This window comes from Podarcis gaigeae (assembly GCF_964106915.1).
Source record: "Podarcis gaigeae genome assembly, chromosome: 6".
Classification (NCBI taxonomy): domain Eukaryota; kingdom Metazoa; phylum Chordata; class Lepidosauria; order Squamata; family Lacertidae; genus Podarcis; species Podarcis gaigeae.
In genome coordinates, this window is record NC_139682.1 from 60,608,903 (window position 1) to 60,623,815 (window position 14,913).

The window sequence follows — 14,913 nt, forward strand, 5'->3', positions numbered from 1 at the left end:
TTTTACTTTTCCAAATGAACAGGCTTTCCATACACGCATAAGGATTATATCCTGTTCTTAGTTGTTGCTAAATCAATATTGAACGATGCACAGGAAATTGCTAGAAATTTCGCATCACTGTCATGCTTGGTTTTATTTATTACTAAGGCCCATGTGTTAAATGTCTTGAAGGATGTCAACACAAATGGTTATGTTGCCAACCTCTCTGTTAAGGGTCCAAATGATGCTCTTGGTATCAGTATAGCTGGGGGCAAAGGAAGCCCATTGGGAGACATTCCAATCTTCATCGCCATGATTCAAGCCAGTGGAGTAGCAGCACGTACACACAAACTAAAAGTAAGTGAAAAAGATAAAATTATCTATATATATTGTCTTTTTTTCCCTTGTTGCTGATTTTATTCCTCCCTCCCCCACAAGAAAACTGCAAGGGTTATATATTATTGGATATACTTGGACAGGCATTTCCATTCTATTTCCAACTGTGAAATGTGCTTCTTTCTTACTTCTGATTAGCAAAACCACCTGTGTCAACTACTGTGAGTGATTGCATAACAGTAATAATAGAAAATTGCCTTTTAAATGGACTCTGGTTTCTGGAACCAAGGGTTTCTGGAACCAAGGGTCATGCAATCTGCTATTTCATCAAAGCAAGGAAGCTGAAAGAACACAAATTGTCTCTATGAATTTACTTAAAACCCATATGGATTGTCTTGTGCTAGATCCACTTGTCCTGGTCTGTGCTTCACATTAAACCATAGTTCAAAGCAACCTGTGATGTCATGTGAATAAGCGGTTTGCTGGTGCACACTGGTCAGAAGTTCCCATAGTGTTGCACCCCTGATCCTGCACTGCAGGCACAGCACAGCCAAAGCCTGGCTTGTCATGTCATATGGACCAGGGCTCATGTTTCCTCCAAACAAAACATAAGTATTGTTCTTGATTTACCGTATTTTTCGCTCTATAGCACGCACTTTTTCCCCTTCAAAAATGAAGGGGAAATGTGTGTGTGTCCTATGGAGCGAAGACGCCATAGCCCCGCGACCCTCTCCCAGCTGGAGAAGTGACGCGCGGCTATGACAGGAGCCTCTCCGCTGCGCCTTTCCGCTGCTCCCTGACCTGCTCTTTGGGGCTGGTGGTGGGCTTCCCCCCACCAGCCCCAAAGAGCAGGTCGAAAGGAACCTGAAGCCTGGAGAGCGAGAGGGGTTGGTGCGCACCGACCCCTCTCGCTCTCCAGGCTTCCAAGGTAGCCACCTGAACGCACCTTAAAGGGCACCTTGTTTTAGAGCGGGAAAACAAGAGGGGGGAAATTATCCCACTCTCTGTGCAGCGCTTCCTGCCGCTTTGTTGAAGGGGAGGTGGGCAGAGAGCGGAATAATTTTTTCCCCTTGTTCTCCCCCCTATAAAACAAGGTGCGTCCTATTGTCCGGTGCGTCCTATGGTGCAAAAAATACGGTACTGCTTGTGATTTGGCAGTTTGTTTCACTCACATTAAATTATAGTTAGTTTTAAACTGGTTTAAGATGATCTGCAAACTGGGCCATTGTGTCTTCTATGTACCTTCATCTCTGCCAAACTCTAAGAAATATGATTTCTATTAAACCAAGTATTTGGTGATTGAGCAGCCACTTCAGACACTTAAAATGTGCTCAACACTATGTTTTTTTACTTTCCTGATGAAACGTGTGTAGAGAACTTAAATTGTGACCCGGGACATCCACTGGTACAGCCATAGGTTCAAAGCAATTATTTCTGTCATTGGCACCATGTATGTTTCAGCTCCTGCAATCATAGGAACTCTTTCCAAGTGCCAGCAGCTGTTTTGGCAAACAGCCCAAGCCATGGCAAACAGCCCAAAGTCCTCAGGGACCCCACAGAATACACTGGGTGGCAAAGATCCTGAATGTCTTACTTGGCCCTAAATGTTTAGGGTATTCAGTAAAGCTATGCATAGAAATAACCTCTTTAAAAAAAAAAAAAGTCTCCCGTGGAAATCCGAAGCATGTTTTGATTGCCTGAAATGGCTCCGAGATTTAGTGCCTACTATTTGGTTAATAGTAGCATTTTATTTTTGAAGGTAGAATATCTTTGTAGCTTTTGTATCAATATACTTAACCGTAGTGATGTAAACATGCAAGTATAAGTACCATAAAGATTATGGTCGCCTAAAAACAGCAAGAGAAAAGTGCCTTCTTTCCTGAACTGTTCATGCACTCTCACTAAAAGAAAAAGAGCTTGCAGAGAGGCATTTCAACTGTTTACTATACAGCTCTGGAATTCTTCCCACTCAGAAAACAACAACAACTTATCCTGGGAACATGGGGAGCCATATTGTGTGCACCGCTGGCACACATATGTACCCTACAGCGATTTCCATGATAGCAGTAGTACTCTACTCCGTACCACAAGTCAGGAATGAAGTTGTGTATAGGAAGAAGATTGTGTGGGTAAACAAGCTGCCTTTTCACTGTGTGAACTGGCCTCAAGACTGAACTTCATCTGGATCTGCTGTCAGACTGTTTGGGTCGACCTGCTTCTTTGGGTGAATGCTAGGACTCTGTGTGGAGGTGATGAGGCCAGTGATAACTGTCATGCCATTTATGTCACGCTTTATTTAAGTGAGACAAATGGAAAATTAAACAGGCTGTTGCAGAAAATTAATACTAAACCCTCTATCTTCAGTAGTAAGTATTGGTTCCTATGTACCCCATTGACATCTGTGGTCACAGATATATTATCTACCAGAGATCATGCGATTTCTCCCATGACGCTGCATATTGAAAGAATGGGCTTTTTGTGCACCGCATGCATGTGCTTGGACTGCTGTAGGCTTTTGCTACTTAGGACGTGTTTTGGTGTAATTCTCTGCTTTTTTTCTTTTGTCTCTTTGTTTGTGTTCTACTACCTCCAGGAGGAGTGTTTTCTCCTCCCTATGAAAAGTACTCAATGATCAGTGAAAATATAGCAGATCTCTATTGTCTTTCTATAACTGGGAAACATGAGTATGCAGAGCCAGAACTTGCAAGAAACGTTGAGCTTTCTTCCAATTTTCCTTAATGCCAGCAATTTTTCTGTAGCTATTGTACTTTTTTTTCCTTCCCCCTTTTAGGTTGGCGATCGGATTGTCAGTATTAATGGGCAGTCTTTGGATGGGCTGTCTCATGCTGATGCAGTTAATCTACTGAAGAATGCTTTCGGGAGCATTATCCTGCAGGTATGATGATAAATTGAACATGCGGCTGCACAAGGATAGATAAATGGTGTTTTTAAAGAAAAGGCTGAGCATCGGTGGCGCAAGGCACCACAGCACGGCAAGGCTCTTGCTGATTTGAATTATGCAAGATGAAAGCAAGAAATTATTTCATTGAAGAGTGCTTTATTCTTGTCCATACACACTGTGAACATGATCTTATAAAACTGAGGGGGAGAGGGAACGACTTCTTGCTGTACATGAAAAATCATCTAGGCTTTCAGTTTCTGTCACTTTTTAAACAAAACCAAATTCCCTCCTCTTGCTACATAGGTTTGATGGAGCTGCCCATCATGTTAACCTTATTTGTTCTTCAAAGCAGGAGGGGGGCACAAGAAATAGCATTGCTTCTTTTGAACTGCTATATATGGCTGGTTATCAACCAAGTGGCAGTACTTGGATAGTACAATTGATCTATCATCTTAATTTGGCAGGAGGAAGGGAAAAGGTGTGTTATCTAGTAAGATGCACTCCCTTCGTGTTTGTATGGAAAAGCATTTATTTTCTTAGTAGAGCTAATGAACATGCTTACAGCTCATCTAAAAAAATATATATGGGCATGGTCTTAATAAAACCAAACTTATTTCACAGTGTTGCCGTGATAAAGGGGTTGGGTCATACACATTGCCCTAAGGAAGGAAATAATGGGGCAGGGAGTTAAACGCTTTTAAATACCACACCACCACCCACTCCCAGATTTAAGCAATTCACACAAGCGTTCATTCTCAGCAATAACCCATATGGGAGTGGAACCATAAATGTTATGAATGCATAGCAAAACAGAAGAAAGTCAAATTTCTAATTCACTGGTGCCACTCCACAAGAAAGAGGAATGCAAAACCACAAATTCCAGGAGGAATATAAATGGGATTTAAAAACATCCCTAATCTGCCCCTGTTCTAGTTCTTGTCTTATCTGTAAATGCCTTTGCTAGTGCAATAAATGGTAAACTGGCAAAATTAAAGCTGCTATCTGAGGTTATGTTAGACTCACTCCATATAGTGAATGCTGCCATGATTGTAGCCAAAATGGGGCCCACTGGAGAAGGAGATCTATCAGGATTCTCAGGGAAACCCAAATGTTTGCAGAACTTTACAGAATATTTTTTTTAAAAAATGTAAGGGGCAAAACTCCATTTAAGAAAAGAGCCCAAAGAGGGCTTTACCTGCTCAGTAGCCATGGAATGTAGAATGTTAGTTGGAAAAGAAAAATGGAAGTGACTTTGGGGGAACATATCCATATCTGCCTTATGTAGATTTTGTTGAAGTTAATCTGATAAGGTAAGGCCTGCCTGTGCTCAGGGCAATAAGTTCTAATAATAGTAACAGGTTCTAAGCAAGATTTTAAAATATTGAAACTTGGCAAATTAACAAAAATAATTTTGTTAGATACAGCCAATCTAATGCAACTGAGGTCGCCATTATCACCGCATGAACAAGCCCAGAATAAAAATCCCAGCCGAAGTTGGATGGTGAACTTTATGAGCAGATGCCATAGTTGTTAATAAACAGTGAAGTGACATTTGTTTGCATCTTTGAAAGTTAATAGAAAATAGCACTGACATGAGCTGGGCATATGACCATACTACTGCTGTCAACCAGAAGTATTGTGATTATACTGTACCTACACTGTCCCCAAAATAAGAACAGTATTATTTTAGAATGGCAGGAAACCAGATTCTATGGGGATGCAAGATTAAATATACTTGCTCATGACATGTCTGTTACTCATTACATGTCTGTTTATATCAACACTTCCAGAAAAGCAGATTGTTCAGTTGTTCATCTTTTAAAAGGCTACCTCTCCCCCCTGCAGTATGGTTCTTATTTAATAATAATTTACCTACAAAAATAATACAATGCACATATTTTAATTGATTGTTATTTATTCACTTTCAATTTTTGCATTAAATATGCATTAAAATTAAAATTTCTACCAAAAATAATCTTTTTTTGTAGAAAAGACATTTAAGAGTCATTGTGCAACTTGTCTTGTTTACGTTCCTGTATCCAAACAGATCAGCAAAAAAAATGGATGTGATGAATAGGAAATGGTTATATTTCATTTTAAATAAATGTACTTCTCATTTGCCCATTGATGAATCCACACCACAGAAGTGAACTCATCCTATCAATTTGATAATCATGAGTGACACATCATTAAGTAATTCTATTATCTGCTAAACCACCTCATAGTCACTGGCTATGAAAGGTCAGATAATTGTATCCACTGGTGTGGAAAGCTTTATAGTCGATATGTCCTGGGGCAGGATGGCAAAGGAGTTGGTTAATGCTGTTTGCAAATGGGAGATTAGGATCCTGGGGGAATATTTCATCCCTCCTCGCTGTTTGGATGCTGCTAGTTAATTTAATCAGTTGTCTGCAGGTGTAGTAATGAGATAAGGGGAAGCTTTTTGCAAGGTTGTTGAACTTTGATATGCTCTTACTGCCAGCCACAGATGGGTGAATATAGATATGTCCTCCTGCCAGGTTTTGCTGTTGTTTTTAATCACAAAGCACGAGCATTTTAGCTGTTTTCCCATCCTACTGGAAAATTATAGTATTATTCTGCCTTATGAGTAAGACAGAACAAGCATATAAAATATTATCTGCTGTTTAATCAATACCCTGTGATTCTGAAATCTGGACCATTTATTTTAAGAACACTGAGGGTTAAGGATATCTAAACTGGACCATGTCACTAGATTTCTTCTCTTCTGTGAACCAACTTAACTCAGAGGAGAAAGTAGCCTTTTATTAGCTGACTCAGTAATATTAATTGGGTGAAAAGACATGCTGGCTTCTTTTAGAGATGGGCATGTTTCACCATTCTTGCATTGGGTCATCTTATAAATGAACCAACCTATTACTCCCCAGTTGGTAAGTAGCTCAATTTATGGCCAAACCAATCCAAGTTTTCACAGAAGCAGCCTTCAGCAAAACAACACAGATGCAAAAGAGTAAAAAGAGGGGAGGCAAAGAAAACCCCCACAGAGGACTTTTGGCCAAGACAATCTCCTGTAGGAGTGGTCATTTGACACCCAGCTCCCTGTAGTTAGATAATTTTCTAATGCTGTTCCTCTTCTTCAAGGTAAGCATTATTGAGCCCCTTCTTGATTTGCTAATTTTTGTGTCCAAAAATAGCATGTGCAAAAAGCTTAATTCATTCTTGCAATGAATACAGGTAAGGCAAAAGGGGTAGGAGTTTAATATGTTCATCTTACTTGCCTTCCAAGTCTAGAAAAAAATAAGCATCATACATGTGTGCATTTATACAGGCTGCAGTCCTATAGATGCTTAACTGGAAGTAAATCTCATTTAACTTGGGGGATTTACTTCTGGGCAAACATACCTTCTTTTCTTTTGAAAAGCTGAATAGGGCTAAATCTAGACACAACAAAAAGTGTTTCTGGAAAACATGTTGTAAACTTCATAATGGGAAATCACGTTGGCTAAAGGTGGGACTCCACAGCGCCATCTGGTGTCACAGTGTTATAACACATATAAAACACTTTTTCTTTACTAATGTAGCAGAGTCCCAGGTTATATAAATGGCTTTCATTAGCCTTCTCTCTAGGCACAAATGATGTCTTTATCCACTTAGCTTTAACAATGCTACAGTCTTGAGTGCTTCCACAATTCACCCATCAGTTAAAGTTCCCTTTTAATTAGGAAAAGTGGCTTTCTAAGAATATAGAATTTGCTGCTTGATAATATGCTAGCTAAGATATATGTTTAGATTTGTCACTTTCACTTTGTCTTGCAGGTTGTAGCTGACACCAACATCAGTGCCATTGCCAGCCAGCTAGAGAGCATGACTGCGAGCACTAATTTTAGCCCACCTACAGAAAACCATCCTGAAGACCCAGAGTAAGTTGTGCTGATACTCAAATTTTCTAGAGCAAGCAAAACACTGCCCTGAAGAAGTTGCAAATGCTCAGTTTAACGGCATTGATATTTGGATTTGCGATAGTTTTAACAAATTACTTTGGACTTTGAGCATGCATTATAATTTGTCCCTTGCTTTCTATAGCTAACAGGCTTTTAAGTTGCCATAACAATTTGAACTTCCATAACTCCAAAATTTTGAATTCCATGCTGTTGTCAAAAATTGCCATTAGTTAGGTGCAGCAGAAGGTATGGCTGCTAGTGAAACTGGTTGAATGGTTTAGCTGGGGTGATTTCGTTATGGTATGTTGAGAATCAGAAAGTATTTGAGGTGTTGGTGTCTAAATCTTGGTTTTTCCCCATGTTGTCTGAAATAATGGAGATGCATATACAGTGGTGCCCCACAAGACGAACGCCTCGCAAGACGGAAAACCCACTAGACGAAAGGGTTTTCCGTTTTGGAGGCGCTTCGCAAAACGAATTTCCCTATGGGCTTCCTTCGCAAGACGAAAGCCCATAGGGAAATCTCTGGGACAGCGGGGAAGCGCAGCGCATCTTCCCCACTGTGCTCGGACCTCCTCCGAAGGCTGGCGGTGGGGCGGAGAGACCTCCTCCTCCCGCCAGGCTTCGGAAGGCTGCTCCAAAGGCTGGCGGTGGGGCGGAGAGCCCTTCTCCCCCTGCCAGGCTTTGGAAGGCTCCTCCGAAGGCTGGCGGTGGGCCGGAGAGACCTTCTCCCCGCGCCAGCCTTCGGATGGCTGTCCTGAAGACTTGCGGTGGGAGGAGGATTTTCCTTCCCACCGCCAACATTCAGAATGCTGTTCTGAATGTTGGCGTGGGGAGGAAAAACCCTCCTCCCACCGCAAGCCCCGGGAACAGAGGAGAAGCGCTGTGCGCCTTCCCCTCTGTTCCCGTACCTGTGCTGAAGGCTTGCGGTGGGGAGAAAAGCCCTTCTCCGCACCGCCAGCCTGGCAAGCGGTCTCCATAGGAACGCATTAATTGATTTTTAATGCATTCCTATGGGAAACCGTGCTTCGCAAGACGAAAAACTCACAAGAAGAAAAAACTTGCGGAACAAATTAATTTCGTCTTGCGAGGCACCACTGTAAATGGATTGTAGAGGGGGTGGATTGTAGCTTAATACTGTACACGTTGTGAGATTTTCCAAATTCGGTGGGATGAAAGATTTATGCTACTATCTATACCATCTTACTTGGAAGTAATCAAACATAGTGGGGCTTACATTTGAATAGACATGTACAGTATCAGTCTTCATGCATAAATCTAATAGATTGTCATACCAAGGGCAGATGATTCTTTTCTCTGTAGTCAAGATCCACAAATGCACTGGAGTTTTCCTTGTAAAATGCCACCCTGTCCATTTGATTGAAATAATTAGGGAGTCCAATTGTGTTTTATAAGCTGGTCTCCGACCGTAATAAATTATCTATTCTATTCTACTTAGGGAGTCTTTTTCCTTAATGTACCTCTTGCCTTATGCATCTTACCTTTGCTGCTTCCTTGTGACATCTTTCAGTCTGAATAATGTCAGGGTTGTATTTATCCAGTGATTCTGAATAAGTATTGCACAATGAAGAATTTTTCATACAGCATGTGATCTCTAGACCTTGTGAAAGGAGAGGAGGGGAGGAGTATATCAGCAAGAGAAAGAGAAAATCAGTGGGGATTTCAGTGGCATTGCAGGGTGGGTGGGTTGGACCTCAGTCTCCTACCTTGCTTCTTGACCTTCTTCATGACTAAAAGAAGCCCTATAAATTAGGCATATAAGCAGCAATTTCCTACATGGTATGGGTTGTACCATTCTCCTTTTCTTAGTATAGACTTTGGGTAGGGTCACTGCTCTTTTTAGAGCTTGGCTGGGGAGTATCCTGCCTGTATGTCAGTAGACCCAGTGATACATCCCATCTCTATTATTTTGGGAACAAGGGTTAGATATGCTTTTGTTGTTCAAGAGCACCTGTTGAAATGCTTGGCTGTCCTCAGCCTCTTCCCTTGATAGATTATGTAAACATTTTTGTTTTCAGCTGCTAGTCTTGAATATAATTGCTAATAACACAAAAATATGCAAATGTGAATCTTCCAAGCTGCCAGAAGATTTGGAGGGTTTTATTATTATTATTATTCTGATTGACTTGTGACAACCAATCCTCCTGTGTTTCCTCCACTGATGTGTTGTCATGTTGATTCTGCTCCTTATCTGGCTACGTTTTCGCTTGAGCTGAGTTATGACAACTACAATTCCAGATGATCTGCCCTTAGAGAAATTAAACGAAGAACAGCTTTGCCCACTCTTCCTGAAAAAGCTTCTAGATGCATGCTCCATAAAGTTTCTCTTTGGCTTTACTTTTAGTCTTTTCTCCGCTTTGATTCATGATAACACCAGTCACCAAAACTCAAGTTCAGATTACTCTTTGCATCTGTTTCATTGAATGGTGCTGGGTTATTTCTTATCAAATGACTCCCCTGTCTTCTTGGAAACATTCCAATTTAGCAATTGGTGTTTTATCTATTTCCTTAAAGGGGGGGGGGCTCATTTCTGCTGTTGGTTCCATTGTAAGTCAGATGCCTGAGGCCTATACTTCCTGAGGGAAACTCAGCAAGATGGGTGGGGTATAAATTTATTATTATTATTATTATTATTATTATTATTATTAATAATAATAATAATAATAATAATATTTTCTCCAGCAAGGAACCCAGTGTCAACCTCCTCAGCCTCCTTGATGTCATTGTCTGTTTATTTGCCCCCTCGCAGCATGTAAGCAGTGAGAAGACTGAGGAGATAGACCAGTATCCTTCACGTGCCTTTGTTAGAGTGCAACTTTGGGAAGTTGAGAGGATTAGGCCCAGAGGGAAAGTTAGTGCAAAGGATTGGACAGTATTGCCATCAGTGAGAAGGAGGGGTCTCACTGAGGACATATTTACAAAGGTCCTGCAAAAACCTAGAGCCAGCACTAGTCTCACATAGCTAATTCGTGAAAAAGCCCAGTAGCACAGTGGTGGAGCGTGTCCTTTGTGTACACAAGATCTGAATTTCAGACCTTGGCCTTTCCAATATCAGTGCTTGGAAAGGTTCTTCTGCCTGATACCCTGTAGAGCTACTGCCAACTAGATCAATGCACACCATTGATCTGACAGTGTGCAGCCGTTTCAATTAGGTTACCTTTCCACTTATTAAATAAGCTCTGTTTTAAGTGGCATTTGCTGTGTTTTCCAGATCACCTCAGCCTAAGATTATTGTGTTGGAGAAAGGCTCAGATGGATTGGGATTTAGTATTGTAGGGGGCTATGGAAGTCCCCATGGAGACCTCCCTATTTATGTCAAGACCATTTTTGCAAAGGTAATCGACAAGAAAAGATGAACCTATGCATGTATCTTCGCTGCTTCAAAATACATTTGTAACAACTAATTTCATTTTAATTTGATCAAAGCCACTCTTTGATTGGGGAAAGTGGGGGGCAGTCTGTGAGTTTCCATATCTTGGAAAATTGGAACTACACCCCCAGCAGGCTGTTGCTAAAAAAAATTTAAAAGTTGTCTATTGACTAGGTGAATGAATGTCATCAGCTGTGTACACACCATACATTTAAAGCACATACCCTCCTCCAAAAGTCATGAGAACTGTAGTTTAGCTCTCACAGAGCTACAGTCCACTCCCCACCCTTAACAATGTACAGTTCTTAGTGGGAAAGGTTTTTGAAATGTAAGGTGTGTTTACAGTCACCCTTTAAAGTTCAGCTTCTATCACATCAGAAAGATGTTGGGCTCTCAAGCTCTCATTTTTTGAATGAAGACAAGTCATTTTCCTAAGTTAGATGCTGAAGGCCCCTTTAAAAGCACCAGTCTGAGGTCCAATTAGCAATTAATGTGTGATAACATGTCAAGTTTTTTTAAAATAGCAGCTGTGGGGAGGAGCTGATCAGAATTGAGATCTCAGCGCATGGGAAAGGGAGGTTTAACTCTGGTACCAGTGCAAATCCCTTCCCGAGCAACTGTTACCAGGAGAGAAGTTTACACAGCTGCTATTTTGATTTTTCAAAGCCATGCGTTTTAATTGCAGCCGTGCATTTATCGTCACTCCTAGTTCACCATGATACCTCTGGCATCAGGTGTATCCATTGTTCCTCTCCCACTTAAAGATTCAAATAAGTGTTCACGTACCTGTTTCTGGGTGTTTTACTCTTTGTTGATCTGGTGTATCATATTCTTTGTTCATTGCATTATTTTCCGTATTTGCATGTTTCTTACTCCCAACTGAACAGTTTTGGGCATTATATGACAAGGTTGCATCAAATTTTATGCACAGCCCATTGTGCATATCTTGTTTCAATCTTTGCTTAGATGTGCAGAATCTGAAATGCGAAACAGACATTAAAAAAAAAGATGTCTCTGTCAAGAAATTATAAACTGACAGGCATGTGGAATATTGGAGAGCTGAGAACATATAAAAATGCCCACAATCAGTTTTTTTAAGAAAAAAAAAAGTTAAAAGGGGAGTATTAGAAAATGGGACACTGTTTGCAATCTGGTTAGCACAGCTTCAGGTACTTAGTTTAGACATTAATAAAAAAAAAAACAGGAGTCCTGCCATGGCCCCCTGGAATGCTATGCTTGAGGGGGGCTCCTGTTGTGACCTAGCAACTCAACAATTCACCCAGCAACTGACACAAATAGTATATGTATACATCAGTTATCTCATCTTGCAAAGCTGCCAACACTGACCTACTTGGCCAGCATTGTGTTAGTTAAAAAAAAAAGTGGGACAATTTTACATCATCAGTTCACATTTTCAACAAGCTGTGTGTCTGTGATCTGAAGCCATGTGTGCAAATCTTTATCCTATGATGCATGACTTATTCCTTCCAGAGTTCTTATGTGGGCTATCAGTACACATCTTTTGAAAAGTGGTGCTTCTGCTAACAGCAGCCTGCTGAGTAATAGTGCAGCAAAGGAAGTTCTCCTTGCCTTTTCCTAAAAGCAGATGGCTAGCCACTGTGTGGCCGATAGCAATCTCTGGAAAGCTAAATCAGCAGCACAAGATGTGTGTGTGTGTGTGTGTGTGTGTGTGTGAATCTCAAAAGGACAACTTTATGGATACTTGGTACTCATTTAGGCAATATGCAAGAACTGGCCCACACATTGAGAGGCTCCCAGAAGTGCATCAAGCCTTATGGAAAGATCTCATTTCCAAACATTGCATGGCCCAGTTGGCAGCCAACCAGGTCTAGAGCAATTAATGTGTGCCTCTATAGCATTAATGGCATATGGGACACACACACACCTACATGTGCGCTTGATTTCCTCTTCAATCTCTTTATTACAGTTAGTAATCAGTATTCAGTTGATTTGATCTTGTTCTGTTTGGTTTTATCAAAAAAATAACAAAAATGGCAGGGAGTACCATTGACACGCCTAATCTTGGAGGTGGGGGCAGTCTGGTCTAGAGCAGAATCTTCTCTCCACCCCCTTTCCTCATCATCTGTGAAGTGTTTGAAGCGTTCCTGGCCACAAATGCTCCGAGAAGCATTAATAATGTTAATGGAATGTCACCATTGAGGGTGGTTTTTTAAGAACCACCCTCTCTCTCTTCTTCTTCTTTAATTAAGCCCCATCAAATTGCTTGGCCTCTGATGTGCCATTTCTGGTTTTTTTTCAGGGAGCAGCTGCAGATGACAGCAGACTGAAGCGTGGCGATCAGATTTTAGCAGTTAATGGAGAGACTCTGGAAGGCGTGACTCATGAGCAAGCTGTAGCAATTCTGAAGCGCCAAAAAGGGACTGTAACACTAACAGTGTTGTCATGAGATTTTGCTGCAAATTCAATCTGGGCTGGATGCAATTTATTTCTGAGCATTGCTAGAGCTGCTATAAAACAATCCTGTGTGGGATGAAAACCCAACTCTGTCTAAATTTAGCACACCATTAATCATGTTGCCTGTGCTGTTTACATCCATTGTAGATATGCGTTTTGCCTAGTCATTGAAGCTAATTGTGAAATCCTTAAGCCCACCCAACCCCATTCATCCCTGGTTTCCTTTGAATGTGCTTCCTGGCTCCTGCTTTGCCCAGAACTGTCATCAACCAATAGGAAGTAAAGTCACTGAAACAAAAATTAGCTTATACACAAGAAAGAAATTAGCTTATTGTTGGATCCCATCTCATGCACAGAGATAACTACAGAGTGGCTTTTCATCTCATTCATGGTTTACTTATGTTCATTCTTTTTTTCCCCAGCCATTCCAGAAAACATTAAAAATGTAATTCAATTACTGCTGTTCTAAATGATGAAATATCAGATTCTCCCATGGGAAATTAATTGTAAACTGTGTTCTAATCATGAAATGTCAACCCTCCCTGTCTAATATCTCTGGATAGATATTTGTAAGTTAGTGGCAATCATGACAAGTCAATTTCAGCCTCTCCTTAGTTTGTGTGTGCCATTGTTTTAAAGGCTGGCTCCCAAAAATTCTTGAGATGGATAGGCATGAGCCTTTTGAAGGGGCTGTCTCATGGAAGCTGGTTCAGTGATAGGGATGGTTTGTACAGTATAAAGCTTAATTGCACAGAGGCAGAAGGAAGCACCTTAACTTGAAATAGGGCTACACATTATTTATAATGACAATATAGCAAAAGAAACCTGGTGGCTCAAGTTAAATTTATGTAGTACAATGTCATTGTCATCAGTAAACAAAGTGACAATTTTCTATCTAAAGCCTGCAATTTCTGTAGAATGTATGTAAACTGTATGATACAATTAGAATGCAATAACATTCATGTTGATTGTATATGTGCTAAATTGGTCAAAGGTGACGCAGTAATCAAAGAAAAGGTGGTTTTGTCTCGTTAAGATTACTGTCTTTGTTTTATGTGCTATGTTTGGATCTAGCTAATCACAAAGTGCTTTAAGCTACTGGAATACTTTCATGGGTGTTCCTTGAATAGTGCCTGAAAGAAGATTTTAAAGGATTTCTACACATCAGTGTGCAGATTAATGCTAGTCATATTTCTAAGAAATGCTATGAAAATGTCCCAGGAAGAAAACTGAAGAACACTTTAAAGGCTGGAGGCATTCTGTTTGATAACATATACTGAATTTCACACTGCACACCCATAATTAAACTTGAAAAAGCATTTTAGACTTGTTTAAGGATTGTGACCAAAATCTGTTGATCGTTCTAGTTTAGTTTTGACCAAAAATGTGCAATTTGACAGTTCCTTACCATTCTTTTCAATTTGACCCCAGCTTTTGCCCTTTTATGCATATGTTTCTGATATAAAGAATGATGAGCTTCTATAACAGATATTTTGCACTCCCTGTGGCTCCAGGCAGAGATCACATGATTGCTGCTTATAATTTGCACTCTTCTGTGTGCCACATATAGTACTGCCAAAAACTGCATTGCAACCTGCAATTGAGCTGGTAGGGAAGTAAGTGCTATATGTAAAAGATAAAAAGGCACAATCTGCTAGGAAGTTCTCTTTGCTTTGAGCCCTGTTGAGATGAATGGGAACTGTCTGAACATGGTGTGGGCAGGGCTTAAGGCAGGAAAAGCTCCCAATGGATTGTGCCTCAATTCTTTTAATGAAGCCTGCATTATGCTTTTTTTTTTTTTTAAGTATATGGGCTTTTGGTTTGTTTAATAATGCTGACTTCTGTGTTATGGGTGGGAGGTAACAAAACATATAGTTCATTTATGTATAGCAGTAAAGTAAAATGTTTTACGACTTCCAAAGATTTGAAATAAAATTCACTTGCAAAAA

General features: G+C 40.5%; 1 protein-coding gene across 26 annotated transcripts in view; it reads left to right on the forward strand.

Annotated features, from left to right (window-relative positions):
- Positions 1-14,913, forward strand: part of PATJ (PATJ crumbs cell polarity complex component) — a 153,737-nt gene extending 138,824 nt beyond the window's left edge. For 18 of the 26 annotated variants that reach the window (XM_083742819.1, XM_083742838.1, XM_083742841.1 and 15 more), the window contains 5 exons: positions 214-336; positions 3,107-3,211; positions 7,013-7,116; positions 10,370-10,493; positions 12,810-14,913. In XM_083742819.1, the coding sequence (XP_083598945.1) occupies positions 214-336; positions 3,107-3,211; positions 7,013-7,116; positions 10,370-10,493; positions 12,810-12,956 (603 nt within the window). In that variant the 3' untranslated portion in view covers positions 12,957-14,913. The remainder of the gene's footprint in view (positions 1-213; positions 337-3,106; positions 3,212-7,012; positions 7,117-10,369; positions 10,494-12,809) is intronic. The other 8 variants (XM_083742828.1, XM_083742832.1, XM_083742826.1 and 5 more) reach the window with 1 other exon arrangement.